The following is a 14124-nucleotide window of genomic DNA, read 5'->3' on the forward strand; positions in this document are numbered from 1 at the left end:
GGTATATAACAGGGCTCCTATAAAAAGTTCGTTTTTGGAGCGAACATATACACTAAACCAAAACTACCCAAAAGTGGGTTGTTTGCACTCAAAACCGTGGTTTGGGCCAATAACCCAAATTTGAGTAAGATGACTTTTCTGGCACTAGGTAGTTTGCCTTTAATCCCATGTAAACAATTTACCCAAAGCTGAGTTTAATTTATCCAAAACGGACCTCAATCAACCCAAAATAGAGAATATTGAATTTACTCAAATTTGGGTTATTGGGCTGAGCAACCTCAGTGAGGTGTTTACATCTTGCTCTAGTTTTGATAGCAATCATGGGAAACAAAAGGGAAAACTACCCAAATTTGGGTAAATTTTTTCTGCTATATTCTCATAAGTGCGTATATTGAACTCAAAGTTTGGGTTGATTTATCTGTCCGTGTAGCCTTTACGTATACACGGAAGAAATAAACTACCCAATAGTGAGTTTAATTCACCCAACCTCGAACATCCGTACGGGAAGCCAAAATTGAGTAAGTAGGGTCGAAGTAGTTTGCCTTTACTCCCATGTTAAAAAAGTACCCAATGGAAAATTTATTGACCCAAATTTAAGTTTAATTCACTCAATTTCGACCTCAGGTAATAAAACTCAAAATTGGCTTCCCGTATTGAACTGGCGTCGTTGGATTGTTTGGCTCTTTTGTTTTTGACAACAAAAGAAAGAGTAGATGAAAGAGAAGAGAAAAAATAACTCAAAAGTAAGTTTAAAAATACTCAATTTTGGGTACTTTTTTTCTTCCGTGTAAGGCTATCTGACGTTTATCGTCTTTCTCTTGCACGCGCACAGACGGGATAGGGTTTGTTTTCATACGGAAACGCTTCCGAAGCGTTTCCGTATGAAAACAAATCCTATCCTTTCCGTGCGCGTGCAAGAGAAAGCTGATTAAACGTCAGATAGCCTTATACTTTGTATACGAGAAAGCCTTAGGGGCAAGCCAGAGTAAACGCGACGAGCGATGCGACGCGACGCGACTCACGTAAAAGAATAACAATCATTATCAACAGGCTGTCAAATTGCACTGTCGCGTCGCATCGCATCGCACGTCGCGTTTACTCTGGCTTGCCCCTTAAGAACTTAAAATCATCCTAGTACCTAAGTCGGAAATAAGCCTTATATATCAAATCCATTTTCAAAAATTTTAAGCTGCCGAAATCATTTTAAATAATACATACTTAGTTGGTAAATACAAAAGTCTTTCTTTGGTAACCCATTGTGATTATATTTTGACGATTAAAAATAGTTTAACACAACTTTAAACATAAACTATTGATTTTTCGCTTTCTATTTACTTCCCCCGGTTTACTTCGCTTATTGCGAAATAGTAGGATCATGTTGTAATGATGCGTATCTACTACGTTCTTCTTCTTCTTCTTATTGGCATTACATCCCCACACTGGGACAGAGCCGCCTCGCAGCTTAGTGTTCATTAAAAACTTCCACAGTTATTATCTGCGAGGTTTCTAAGCCAGGTTACCACTTTTGCATTCGTATATCATGAGGCTAGCACGATGATACTTTTATGCCCAGGGAAGTCAAGACAATTTCCAATCCGAAAATTGCCTAGACCGGCACCGGGAATCGAACCCAGCCACCCTCAGCATGGTCTTGCTGTGTAGCCGCGCGTCTTACCGCACGGCTAAGGAGGGCCCTAAGTCTACTACGTACCATTTGTAAATCTCCTAATCGTTAATCAATCCTGATCAGGATAACAACGCTTCAGTCGCATACGCCACGCTGTACCTACTGATTACTACCGTCAGCGTTCTGAACTAGTGGAAGAACTATATCCGCGAGTATTTGATTCCCTTACGCCGCAATTTGATAAAATTCTACAATTTATGGAAACAACAACTCGTGTAAATTCAGCTGCTACTTCTCCATCAGATAAGTGAAGCCAAGTAGATCATGTGGGGCTTAGCTAGCTAGGAATTGTAAAGCGATCAAACGGACACCTGCTGCAGGTATAGCAAACGCAAACGATGTGTGTGGGGTCCTCTCCAAATTGGGAATTTAAAACGATGGCGTTGCAATGTGTTGTTCATTCCTTGCCGGTTCGGACATATTCTCTGCCACCGTTATGTTAGCATCGAGGTTAGCATATTATCTTTCGGTGCAGGTGCTTTCTTTTCATATAAATTACTGTCTGAACCAGATCTTCTACAAAACTACGGAAGTAAATCTGAAAAACCAGAAATATGAATCAAAATCGTAGAGGTTGCAAAAATAAGCATATCTTTACCATTCAAAAAGGGCGTTGATCGTTGCTTTATTGTTGTTGTTTGTCTGGCTTCGCCGGCCACTGACATCCCAGCCTCCTCGGCTTCAAGTTCGATACGGCTGATAATAATTTAATTTAAACTATTTAAACGATTTAAACAAGTTGAAACGGTTTAAACGCGATAATTATTCTCATTTTTGTTGTTTAAGTTTAGCCAGAGTGTTGACCGAGTTGACAGATCTCAAGAAAAACAAAAAACATTGCTGTCAGTTATGCACGGTGAGAAAATCGCACGGAAAAACTGATAACTGACAGCGTCTTTATAGTGCCTTTTCAGTTATATAAACGCTAACTTGAAATAACCCAGTGGCCGGGTCGTTTGTACCCGGATTTTTTCAATGTTAGCAGTTGTCAAAATCTGGGTATGTCAACAAAATGGACCTCAGTCAGCACTACTAAAAATCCACACATATTTATTGGCAAAAATCCATAGATTTAACTTATGACGTATATCAGCGCACACATAACCATTCTCCACGCGAACTACTTATAAAATATATATCCAAATAAATTTTATGTGTGGTCTCGAATTAGCAATTATTTAATTTATGTGTGGTTCTATATCGATTATATTAGGGTGGAGCTATTGCAAAAATCTATAGCGGCGACACATATATCTTATATAGATATTTTTGGCAGTGAGACGAACCCGAAATCTGGGAAACCGGGGACTTAAACATTTTCGGATATAACTATACATAGCGTCGACGTCGTATGCCGGAGTAAATGCTACACTAATGAAAATCCACACATTTTTATTGGCAAAAATCTAAAAAAAGTACAAATAAATTTTATGTGTGCGTTAATAACCACCCGCTAGAGGAGAATCAACATAAAGGTTATTAGTTAATAACGGTTATGTGTGTTTCCACATATATGCTATGCGAATTCACATAGCCATTATGTGGGAAATGCTATAGTCAAAATTTATGTGTGCCACACATAATGGATATGATTGGATTTTTGTCAGTGTACACAATAACCTGGACCTACCCAGAATTATGTCAAACTGACCCAAATTCAGCAAAACCGTGGTTACTCTAATTTGGGTTCGGGTACCTAAACACACCCCGCACATAGCATACGGTTGCGTTGCGTTTGACAGTTTTCCCTCGAGTTTTCTCATGGGTAATGTGTCAAACGCAACGCAAACGTAATGCTCCGCCGCCATTAATTTGACCATATGCTTACCCTTTTCTTGGTGCATTCAGCAAAATCCCCTACACGCTAATCTGAAACAACCCAGCGGCCGGGTCGATTCTACCCGATTTTTTTTCGATATTAACGGTTATCAAAATCTGGGCATGTCAACAAAATGAATATGATTCAGACGAACCCGAAATCTGGGTAAATGGGGACTAAAACATTTTCGGACACAGCATCATGGAGCCGACGTTGCATTCCGAAAAAAATGTTGGAATTTTTCGTTGTATGCAGCAAAAATAAGGTAAGAATGGTTAAATTTATCAAGGCGGAGCATTGTCGGCACAGCTGGCAAATGATATACGTTTGTTGTTTATTATTAATATTTTTAATACTTTTAAGCCAAATCAGGCGCTTAATGACATGTATAAGAAAAAACTTATACATCGCATTAGTCACATACATTCAGAAACTTATACTTTTCATTAACTTAGGAATGTTATTAGCTTTTTGATATGGGATCATTCATTAGGTGGCATAATGAAGAGTATAAGTATTTTCGAATGGTTTTTTGCCATAACTTATTTTTTTACGTGTATTTTTTAACATTTTTATACAATAATAATATTCTGGAGCGAAAAGAGCTGGGTACCGGAACCCAGATTTTTTCGTTTGTACTGTTACCCAGATTTGATTTTAGGTACCCGAACCCAAATTAGAGTAACCACGGTTTTGCTGAATTTGGGTCACTTTGACATAATTCTGGGTAGGTCCAGGTCATCTTGTGTACCTAGGAATCCTACACACCGATTTAAAATTAAGCGTAATACTAAAAAATTACAAGTGCACAGAAAAAATAAGGAACCCAAAAAAAATGAAAGAACTCAACTTTGAGTACGAGCAAGAGCAAAGGCCTGTTCATATATTACGTAACGTGGAAAATGTTGTTTTTGAGAACCCCCCACCCTCTCGTAACAATCCTCACCCCTATGCGTAACGCGTAACAAATGCTATTTTGTGAAAAAAGTCCTTATTTTGGTAGAATTTGAAGGTTTCGTCGACGTTGCAATAAATTAATATCTAATATGCTTTTTTAAAGATAATGAATATTTTTTTAATAAACTTTTTTTTTCTCTATGCAAATAACTTCTTCCGCGTAACAATATTTCGAAGGACTCCACCCCTACACTACCAAAAATCCACACATTTTTATTGTCAAAAATCCATAGATTTAAGTTATGATGTATATAAGCGCACATATAACCATTCTGCACGCCAACCACTTATAAAAATATATAGAAATAAACTTTATGTGTGGTCACGAATAAGCAACAATTTGATTTATGTGTGGATATCGATTATATTAGGATGGCGCTATTGCAAAAAAATATAATCGCGACAAATATATTGCCGATTTCACCAATTTGAAGAGTTATGTGTAGATTGTGATTTGCCCGCTTCTTTTTCTCACACCCACTCTCATTTCGGGTTGATCGATTTTTGTTACTGAAATTTACCCAAATATAACCCATTACTCGTTAGTCACATGTAAGCGTGTACACAAAATCGATTCCCGCCATGATTTGACGTCTATTTGTTTTCAGATTGAGCACTCACACACAAATATTAGTGTGTGAGAAAAGATGACTGTGAGAAAAAAATCTCGCAAAACACTTATAAAGTTCAAAAAGCGCAATACTTTATATAGTTATTTTTAGCAGTGTATGTTTTGCGTAACAAAAATCGAACAACCCCCACCCCCTATTGCGTTACGAAATATTTGAACAGACCCCAATATCCTTTAAATTGATTTCAAAGTACTCCGAAAATTAGTATTCCAATTTTACCGTGTATAAAACCTTAAAATGGGTGTTTTTTATCTCATTATGGGTTTATGTTTTTCTGTGTAGCTACTTTTTCTTCCGTGTACGATGGAAAAGGCCTTTTCATGTGACATCATGATGCTGAGACTGAACTTGTTATAAAACTGAATGCTGTCAGTTTCGAATTGTGTCTTGGGAGAACATAACCTTGTCATCCAAGAGCATTTTTCATACCGAAATAATCATATGCGATAACTATTTGAATATTTACTATTTTTTGTGAAGTTCAACCGTTTTGAAATTCAATAGCGAACAAAAAGAAAACATTCTCCATCGAATGCAACTTGCTGCAGTAAAATCGGTTAACGTTTAGTACTAGAAAAGTTGGCTAATGTTTTAGTGTGCACACACATACGCACACACACACACACGGACACACACACGGACAGACAGACATTTGCTCAGTTCATCGAGCTGAGTCGATTGGTATATAACACTATGGGTCTACGAGTCCTCTATAAAAAGTTCGTTTTCGGAGTGAAATGATAGCCTTTTTCGGTACAACTTTGTTGTACGAGAAAGGCAAAAAAGACCATTGATCGGTTCAGTCTGCCGTTGTGTGGTTTTTAATTATATTAAATATATTAATTGTACTCTAAACTGTTGTAGGAATACCATATTCTTCCAAATTACCACACTTTTCTCTCCCAAAAAAACGCTTTGGATGGGTGGCTCATATTGCCCTGTATAGACGGGAATACACATTGAAATCAATACATTTTCAAAAGTGCATTCTAACAATTTACAAACACATTTTCACTATTCATCGACGTAATAGGTATGAAAGGTAAAACTCCCTAGTATAAGTCAATTACATTTGAATGATGATTTGTCGAGCTTTTCGGAACGATTTCCTTAGGTGGCCCATATTACCCTGATCACCCCTACTGGCGGCTTACTGAGCCTGGGCAGTGTCCTTGTCTTACCTGGACGTCATTGTACCGTGTCTGTTAAGAGTTCCATGAGTTGGGTCAATGATTTCGAGCAGCGCACGATCGCTCTGGTAGGGCCTATTCGCAGTTACATGTAGCTTTTTCTAGATGTTTACCAGAGTCCTATGCCACATGCCACCACATCCTAGGCAAGCTTCACAGCTCTTAGTGGCCAAGGGAGGTGTCAGTAAGTCCTTGGATATAATACTCGTGCATGTTTTCTTATGATTGAATTAAATATTAAAATGTCATAAATATTAACAAAACATCGTAAATTCAGCATAGACTGCCTTGGATCACTAGCCCGGAAAATATTTATTAAATGTGCTTTGAGTATTCCAGCAACCCAAATTTTTTTTTGCAATTCGTAATATTAAGAGAATACAAAAACCATTGTTACATTGGTCCCAGCCGTCAATTTGACAATATAAACAAAACAGAAACCATTGTTATACGACCGACAACTCTCTCGTCGAACTGTTTCTGTACAGTAGAAGTCTAAATTTCTTCCTAATTTTATTTCATAAAATATACTCTATAGTTCAACCATGTACAACACTTACTATGAAATGAAATCGATTATTCTTTATCGCTTTTTCTAAGATTTAAAAATAGGTTGTAAAAATGTAAACAATTTCGTTTTCTACTCGTGATTTTCTTGAGAAAAAATATTTTTCAACCCGTCAGAGATTCTAATAAACAGAATTTCTGAAATAAAGAAAATCCATCCAGACTTTTTCTAGTGATGCGAATACGACCACAGACCAATTCATATTTATATATAAGAAAGATGATACAAACTAATTATGATTTAAACTTTTATTTCTACTTAATGTTGGTTTTCTTATAACTACAATGTAGAGCGCATACATATTCTGCATTTATATAATGAAAGTAATGTAAAAATGGTAAATCTAGATTGCTTTGACAAAAGGTCGTATGTGCAAAAGAGAGTCTCTCTTTGCTTTCATTCTCTTTTGATTATAACAAAAATATATCAAAGTTTACTTCGGATTTATCGCACAAAAGCTTTAGACGATAGCTTTGTCTTTATCTTTATCTATATATCTTATATCTATATCCATAAAAATTAATTTCTGTCTGTCGGACCCTTATAGACTTGGAAACTACTGAACCGATCGGCATGAAAATTTGTATGCAGATGTTTTTGGTGCCAGGGAGGTTCTTAAAAAGGTTCGGCAGCCATCCACCTTTGGAAAGGGGGGCTTCCATACAAATGAAACACTATTTTTTTTTTTCATAACTCGAAAATTAATCAAGCAAATAGATACAAATCTGGCATGTGAAGGTTTAGGAAAGAAATATATGTTTCTCTAATGGATTAAGCCCCCCTCCTTTCTGAAAAGGGGGGCTCCCATACAAATGATACAGAAATTTCTGCATAACTTGCGATTTCAGGCAAAACGAAGTTCGTCGGATTAGCTTTGCATAAATGAATTTTTAAGAAGTATACACCTTGGTCCCCCAAAATACACGCGAATCGATTCTATCGAGTTGAGAACTACTGTGCTGTAGTTCTAGTCTACAATTATTATATTGAAAAAGTTCGGCTTTTGAGTGTTCCTATAGCCTTTCGTGAACATAATATAGGTACGAGGACAAAAACAAAAGAAAATAATAATTAAGAAAATTTACTTACAGTTCAATCCAGAGAAAAACTTGGTATTTTTGGTTATTTTAAAATCACTATTTTGAAAAAAACTGTGACTAAAATCCGTAACACGTCTTGCTTTTCAACGTCGATACTTGCGTTTGCTTGCTCATATTACACACATCATCAGTCTCAAGAATTTGAAAGTAATAGTTTATGAGTTTGTATATGAATGTCACTCACACAAAAAAATTATCCGCTTTGTATCCATTTTTATTGCTTTTCCCTATTGGACGTTGACATAACCAGTAACGTCTATAAAAAAAAATCTGACTTGCTTGCACGCATACTTTAATAATTAAGCTTTTGGAATGAATGAAATAAAATTATAGCAAACCCCGCCATAAGCACCAAACTTAATAAAGTACGCAGCCATTTTCGCGCTGCACGGTAGTGAGAATGTAATGAGAATATAAATATAAGTGCTGTCAATGAGCAGCTCGAAGTTGTTCTTGTTCTGCTCGTTCTTTTTTGTCAACGAATGGGCATGAGCAGGACAGGAAGAAACTTCGATCTATACTTCAAGCTCTCGTTGGACAGCACTATAAATAATGTGTGCGGAAAAAATCATAATATTGTTGCTGTTTGTTGTATTATTGGCCCTGACGGCCGCGCTGAAACAAAATGGGGACTGGGTGATGATTTTTTATTATTTCATCCTGCAAGGCATATATGACGTTAGATTTAAGTGTTAAAATACATTTTAGCCGAAAATAAACTGATTTTTCGGGTTAGAAATTTGATTTACTTTCATATTAGCAACACGAAAGTTTAACTATTTTGATTTAAATAGGAAGAGAGATGAGTGACGTTTATCGCTCGCACACTGATGTGCAATTCGGCATGTGTAAATACATGTTTGTTTTCCTTCTGCTCATAACCTCAAAATTGATCGAGGCATCACAATGATTGCAAAGGAGTCAACAAATATATGGAAATATACTCATTTTTACCCAAACTTTGCTGAGTTGCACCATCTAGGAGTGTTTGTTTTCCTTTTATTGCCACTCACACATTCGGACGTGAGAATCTCAAGTGGAAACCACAAAGATAGGTGATTTTTTTTAGCAGGCAGAAGGAGAAGGCAGAAATAAGTATAAAATTTTTCGCGTATATATAAAATCTCAAAATAGATTCTTTTTTACTCATTAATGGATATCTATGTTCCTCTGTGTTTGTACTTTTTATCCTGTGTTATAAAAATGTCTTAGCTAAAGCTTTATGCTGTCAGTGTGTCTGTTGTGAATAAATTGTGTCTTGGAAGAACATAACCTAGTAAATCGAACAATTTTCTTACTGAATGATGCAGTCTCATTACTATTTGAATATTTACTATTTTTTGAGCCTTTGCATCATTATGAAATTTAATAGTGAACAACAAGAAAACATTCTCCATCGAATGCAACTTGCTGCGGTAAAATCGGTTAAGGTTTAGTACTACAAAAATTGGCTAATGTTTTTGTATGCACACACATACGCACACACACACACACGGACAGACAGACATTTGCTCAGCTCGTCGAGGTGAGTCGATTGGTATATAACACTATGGGCTACGTGTCCTCTATAAAAAGTTCGTTTTCGGAGTGAAATGATAGCCTTTTCGGTACAACTTTGTTGTACGAGAAAGGCAAAAATACTTGGAAAATTTAATTAACAAATAGCGTAACAAAGTATTCTGAAAAATTTTCATTTCAAAATTCCAAAATTTAAAAAAAAAATCAACGGAAATATCGTGTTGATTTGTGTTTCATGTGGCATTGGCTCCATATTCCAACTGGAAGTTGGTCTGTTTTTCAACTTAGTATATTCTATTAGCATTTCCTCAGTTATAAATTGAAAGCTTTTATATGCCAGCCATTGCAAGATTATATATCTTGTGTAGCAAATACGATGGATACACTATACCTAGGGTGTCGAGAATGTTTCCCAACCGAAAACATCCTAGACAGGAACGAGAATCGCTCTCGTCATCTCCGGATTGGCAATCCTACGCCTTTGCTCGCAAGGCTAACTGGAGACTGAACATTTTGAAGTGCACTCCTTAAAATGTTCGAAAAACTTCTTTTGTAAATGAAGAAGAATTTCTGGCGAAGATTCGGAAGAACTTGTCGAAGAAATTTATTAAAATTTTCAGACAGAATTGACATGGAATTTTTTTCGGAGTTTGGAGATGTTTTGTTTTTTTTTTCATTATCAATTTGTAGCAAAATTTCCAAGAAATTTTTTTCAGAGGGAATTGTTCAAAAAAAATCTGAATGCCAGCACTTTATCAGGATTGTATGAAGTAACGTCAAAGTTTTCACAGGAAATTTCTTTACTTGATTTTTCCTGAATTCTTTTGAATTTTTCTTCTTAAGATTTTTTCTTGGATTATTGTAAAAACAAGAACATCAAAATTGTAGAGCTGCAGTCCGCTGATGCAAAAGTGTCGGCGGCGTGATGCCAAAAACCATCTGCGGCGGAATTTGTTTTTTAATTTTTTTTCCAAATTTTTTTGTGGAAATTGAAACTGAATTGCAACCTGTTTTTCGTTTATTTTTGTATGGATATAGGGTCTTAGGCTAAGACGGTCAAATAATGCAGATATGCAACGGCGATGCGACCGACGCTGCGTTATCGATTTTTCTCGATGCACACCTACGTCTTTTTAACGCTGAGTTGAAAAGACGCTACGTAGGCATCGGCCCTTAGATGCCCTTTGCGTTTAATGATTAAATCATTAAATTTCAATGATATTATGTATATTTTACACCGTTATTGTTATTCACTAAAAGTTTTTCGTGCAAAAAAAAAACCACGTGGTTCGAGAGCAACACCCTTCCTCCCCCCATGTGGCTTATCGTGGTCATTTTCCAAACCCCCCCTCCCCCCATATATGACCACGTGGTTTCTGGACGGCCCCTATCCTATACTTGAGAAATGAGTCCACTGGTTGTTTCGTATAAAAAAAAATCAAATAATCGACGTTTGGCATAAGCCATGTTCATGGAGTATCGTGTAGATGATTAAAAAACAAATTGATTTACTATATTTGAGTTTATTGTCATTTTTAATAAATTATGGCCTTATCACAGTTATTGGTATCATGTATATGATGTGTAACATTCTTTCAATATTTTAATGTGAATGTATTTTTGAAACTATGTATTTTTTCATTGCTTGAGCCAAATCCTTGAAGAATACATTATGGGATGAAGCTTATTTTTGGGTAGAATTTTACTCCCATCTCTCCTTCCTATTTATTTTGTTTAAGTAGAATTATTAAATGAGAATTGATCAATATGTGCTCCACGAAAAGATTTTTTTTAGTAGGGTAAACTATTATGACATAATCGTTGCATCGCTTTTCGATCTAGATGCTACTATTAAAATTGTTTCAAAGATATCATACGTAGTAAACATAGAAGGGTAGTAGTTGTCGTCTGCCTAAATTATGTATCTATCATACTAACAATACTTGCAATATTGTAATGTCCTGCTAATATGTATCTGAACGCGATTTTTGTTCTAACATGATCGGTAATGAACAATTACCGGCCGTTCTACGCATAATTGTCTCATGTTACCTTTGCTGGAAAAATCCAAACTCGAGTCAATTTGTCCCACTTATTTCAGAATTGATTGGATTTTGAAATTTAACAAATATTTTTGGGATGTTATGAGCGTAGACAATACTTTTCCAGGACATAAAACGAATCACTACTTATTTAAATGGGTTTCAGTCTCAATTATCATCAAACAACTACTCCATTTTTCAGTGGGACAAATTGACTCGAGCTTAAGTTTTTTCATCAATGGTAACATGGTACAATTATGCGTAGAACTAGAACATTTGTAAAATTTAGCATGTATCACATGCTCAGGAATGCGAATAACCGCCTCCCGAGTACAAAAAATAAGCTTTAGGCTTACACACAAGTTTTCTTGATTGAACATTCGTTTAACTACTCGAAATGTATTATACTGCCGTGAATCGCATATTTGTCCCATATGAATAGGAAATCCAGCAAAGATGGGACAGATATGCGATTCACGGCAGTTTAGTTGATACTGAAACTGACAAAATAAAGCTGGATTATTATGCTGATCACTATTCGGGCGAACTAGCCGAATCGATCGAACATTTTTCCCACGTATGTTAGTTAAATAAAATGTATACACTGCCGTTGAACGTATAATTGTCCCATGTTACCTTTAATCAAAAATTTCAAACTCGAGTCAATTTGTCCCACTAATTTTAGAATCGAATAGATCTGAAAAGTTTAGCTATATTTTTAGAAACTAATGAGCTTAGGAAACACTTTTCAGGAACATTAGATGGATAACACTTTATGGAGCGTTTTCCAGCCTATGTTATCGTTTGATGACAATGTCATTTTTCAGTGGAACAATTTGACTGATTTTGGATGTTTTCATCGATTCCAACATGGGACAACTATGCGCAGAAGAGCAGTACATTGCTGGCATGGAAGAACAGTTCAATACCAAATTGAAAGCTGTTCTTCTTATGATGGTAAATACGATAAATACTATGCATACACACTTCATTTTTTCCATACCCTCCCATGCGCGGGAAACCGACCTCTTCCAAACTTTCACAATAGTTATTCATCACCGATAATGCCATAAGCTAATCATCATATCCAACAGCGACCAAAAAATCGAGATTGTTAAGTAGAATTGGCTAGAGAAAAAACAACAATTGATCCGCATCATAAATGGCGTAGTGTGTTCGTCATTGTTGTGTATACTTTTCTCACTTTTGCATTAACCTGCCATCAACAGCAAAACCTAGCAAAACTAAAACTAATAAATTTAAATGATGAGGAATTTGATAAAAACAGCAGTGATTATACGGTTAATTTGTGATCATAGAAGTGCAGATATATTTGAAATTATGCATAAATATGCATTGTGCATTATGTTTTCTATTCAGAACTAGAAGTCCGCATTACAAAGTTATTGATCTAATTAGGAAAATTTGGATCAAACAGTATCGTGCAAATAATAACTGAATACTTTTGATTTAGCAAAACATATTATATTCACAGTTAGACCGTTCGTCGTCAAAGTTTATCATAATTGTGATACAAATCTTATTCTTGTACAATGCAATACGTAATGATGTTGACGAAATACTATGTTCAGTTTGCGGTAACATGTTATTCAAATGATCGCCAAAATAAAGTAACCAAATTTTAAAAATCCCTGGTCTGCACAAGAAATAATAAGGCACGCCATGAACATAGTTATACAAAAAAGCAAATTTCTATTTAGCGTAGTAACTTTGTTAACATTCATTTTTAAAATGAGAAAAGTCTATTCTGTTCACTTGTTTTATAATATTTCAAAACTCAAAATTATGAGACTATTTTTCTCAAAGTTTAAGAAATATGTTTATAGTTTTGTTTTAGTAAGGACAAACATAATACTACGACTATTAACTATATATTTTTTCATTAGATAATAAAATATAAGTCTCGATGTAAGGCAAGTATATCATGGGTAGAAAATAATCAATAGTTCAATTAAACGTTTAATACTAAAAAATAAACATAGTATTATGTTTGAATTACTATACCTTAACAGTTCATTAACCGTTTCACATAAAATATATTGTAAATTCTTGCTCTGACCGACAATAATTTGCATCGACATTCATTTACAAACTTTCTACGTAAACATATTTTTGTGTTGAATGCAGATAGTCTAAAAGTGATAAAAACCACTGACATTTGCGCAGTGTAATCGTACTATTTATAATACTGATTATTTTACCTGACTTAGCGCAAATTATATGGACCTAAGCACTTAAAACCTGCTTTGGTTTGTAAGCTTTCTCTTTCATTAGCTCATCCAGATCTTCTTCCCGATAGTAAACTACAAAGTCCACAGGTGATAGTCCTTCGAATACTGCGCATACACTGGGCTTCAAATTGTAGAAGAACAATGGTTGATCACGTCTGGCGAAGTCTTGAGTGATACTTTCAATGACCGTTGCGGCGGTATAGTCAGCTCCATACACGTGGGAACAGTCTATCACAACAGGAAGCGATTGGCGTATGGACTGCTTCGTCACTAGATTCCTCACGTAATCTACCGAAGGGAAAATAAGGCAACGATCCGGGGTAATTATCAAGTATTCCGCACCAGCAGGACTCTGTTAA

The 14124-nt window shown here is 35.6% G+C and overlaps 1 protein-coding gene across 3 annotated transcripts in view; it reads right to left on the minus strand.

Annotated features, from left to right (window-relative positions):
• Positions 1-10984: 10984 nt before the first annotated feature.
• Positions 10985-14124, minus strand: part of LOC134205191 (sodium-independent sulfate anion transporter) — a 189405-nt gene continuing 186265 nt past the window's right edge. For all 3 annotated transcript variants that reach the window (XM_062680212.1, XM_062680214.1, XM_062680213.1), the window contains exon 9: positions 10985-14117. In XM_062680212.1, the coding sequence (XP_062536196.1) occupies positions 13761-14117 (357 nt within the window). In that variant the 3' untranslated portion in view covers positions 10985-13760. The remainder of the gene's footprint in view (positions 14118-14124) is intronic.

This window comes from Armigeres subalbatus, chromosome 1 (assembly GCF_024139115.2).
Source record: "Armigeres subalbatus isolate Guangzhou_Male chromosome 1, GZ_Asu_2, whole genome shotgun sequence".
NCBI classification, from domain to species: domain Eukaryota; kingdom Metazoa; phylum Arthropoda; class Insecta; order Diptera; family Culicidae; genus Armigeres; species Armigeres subalbatus.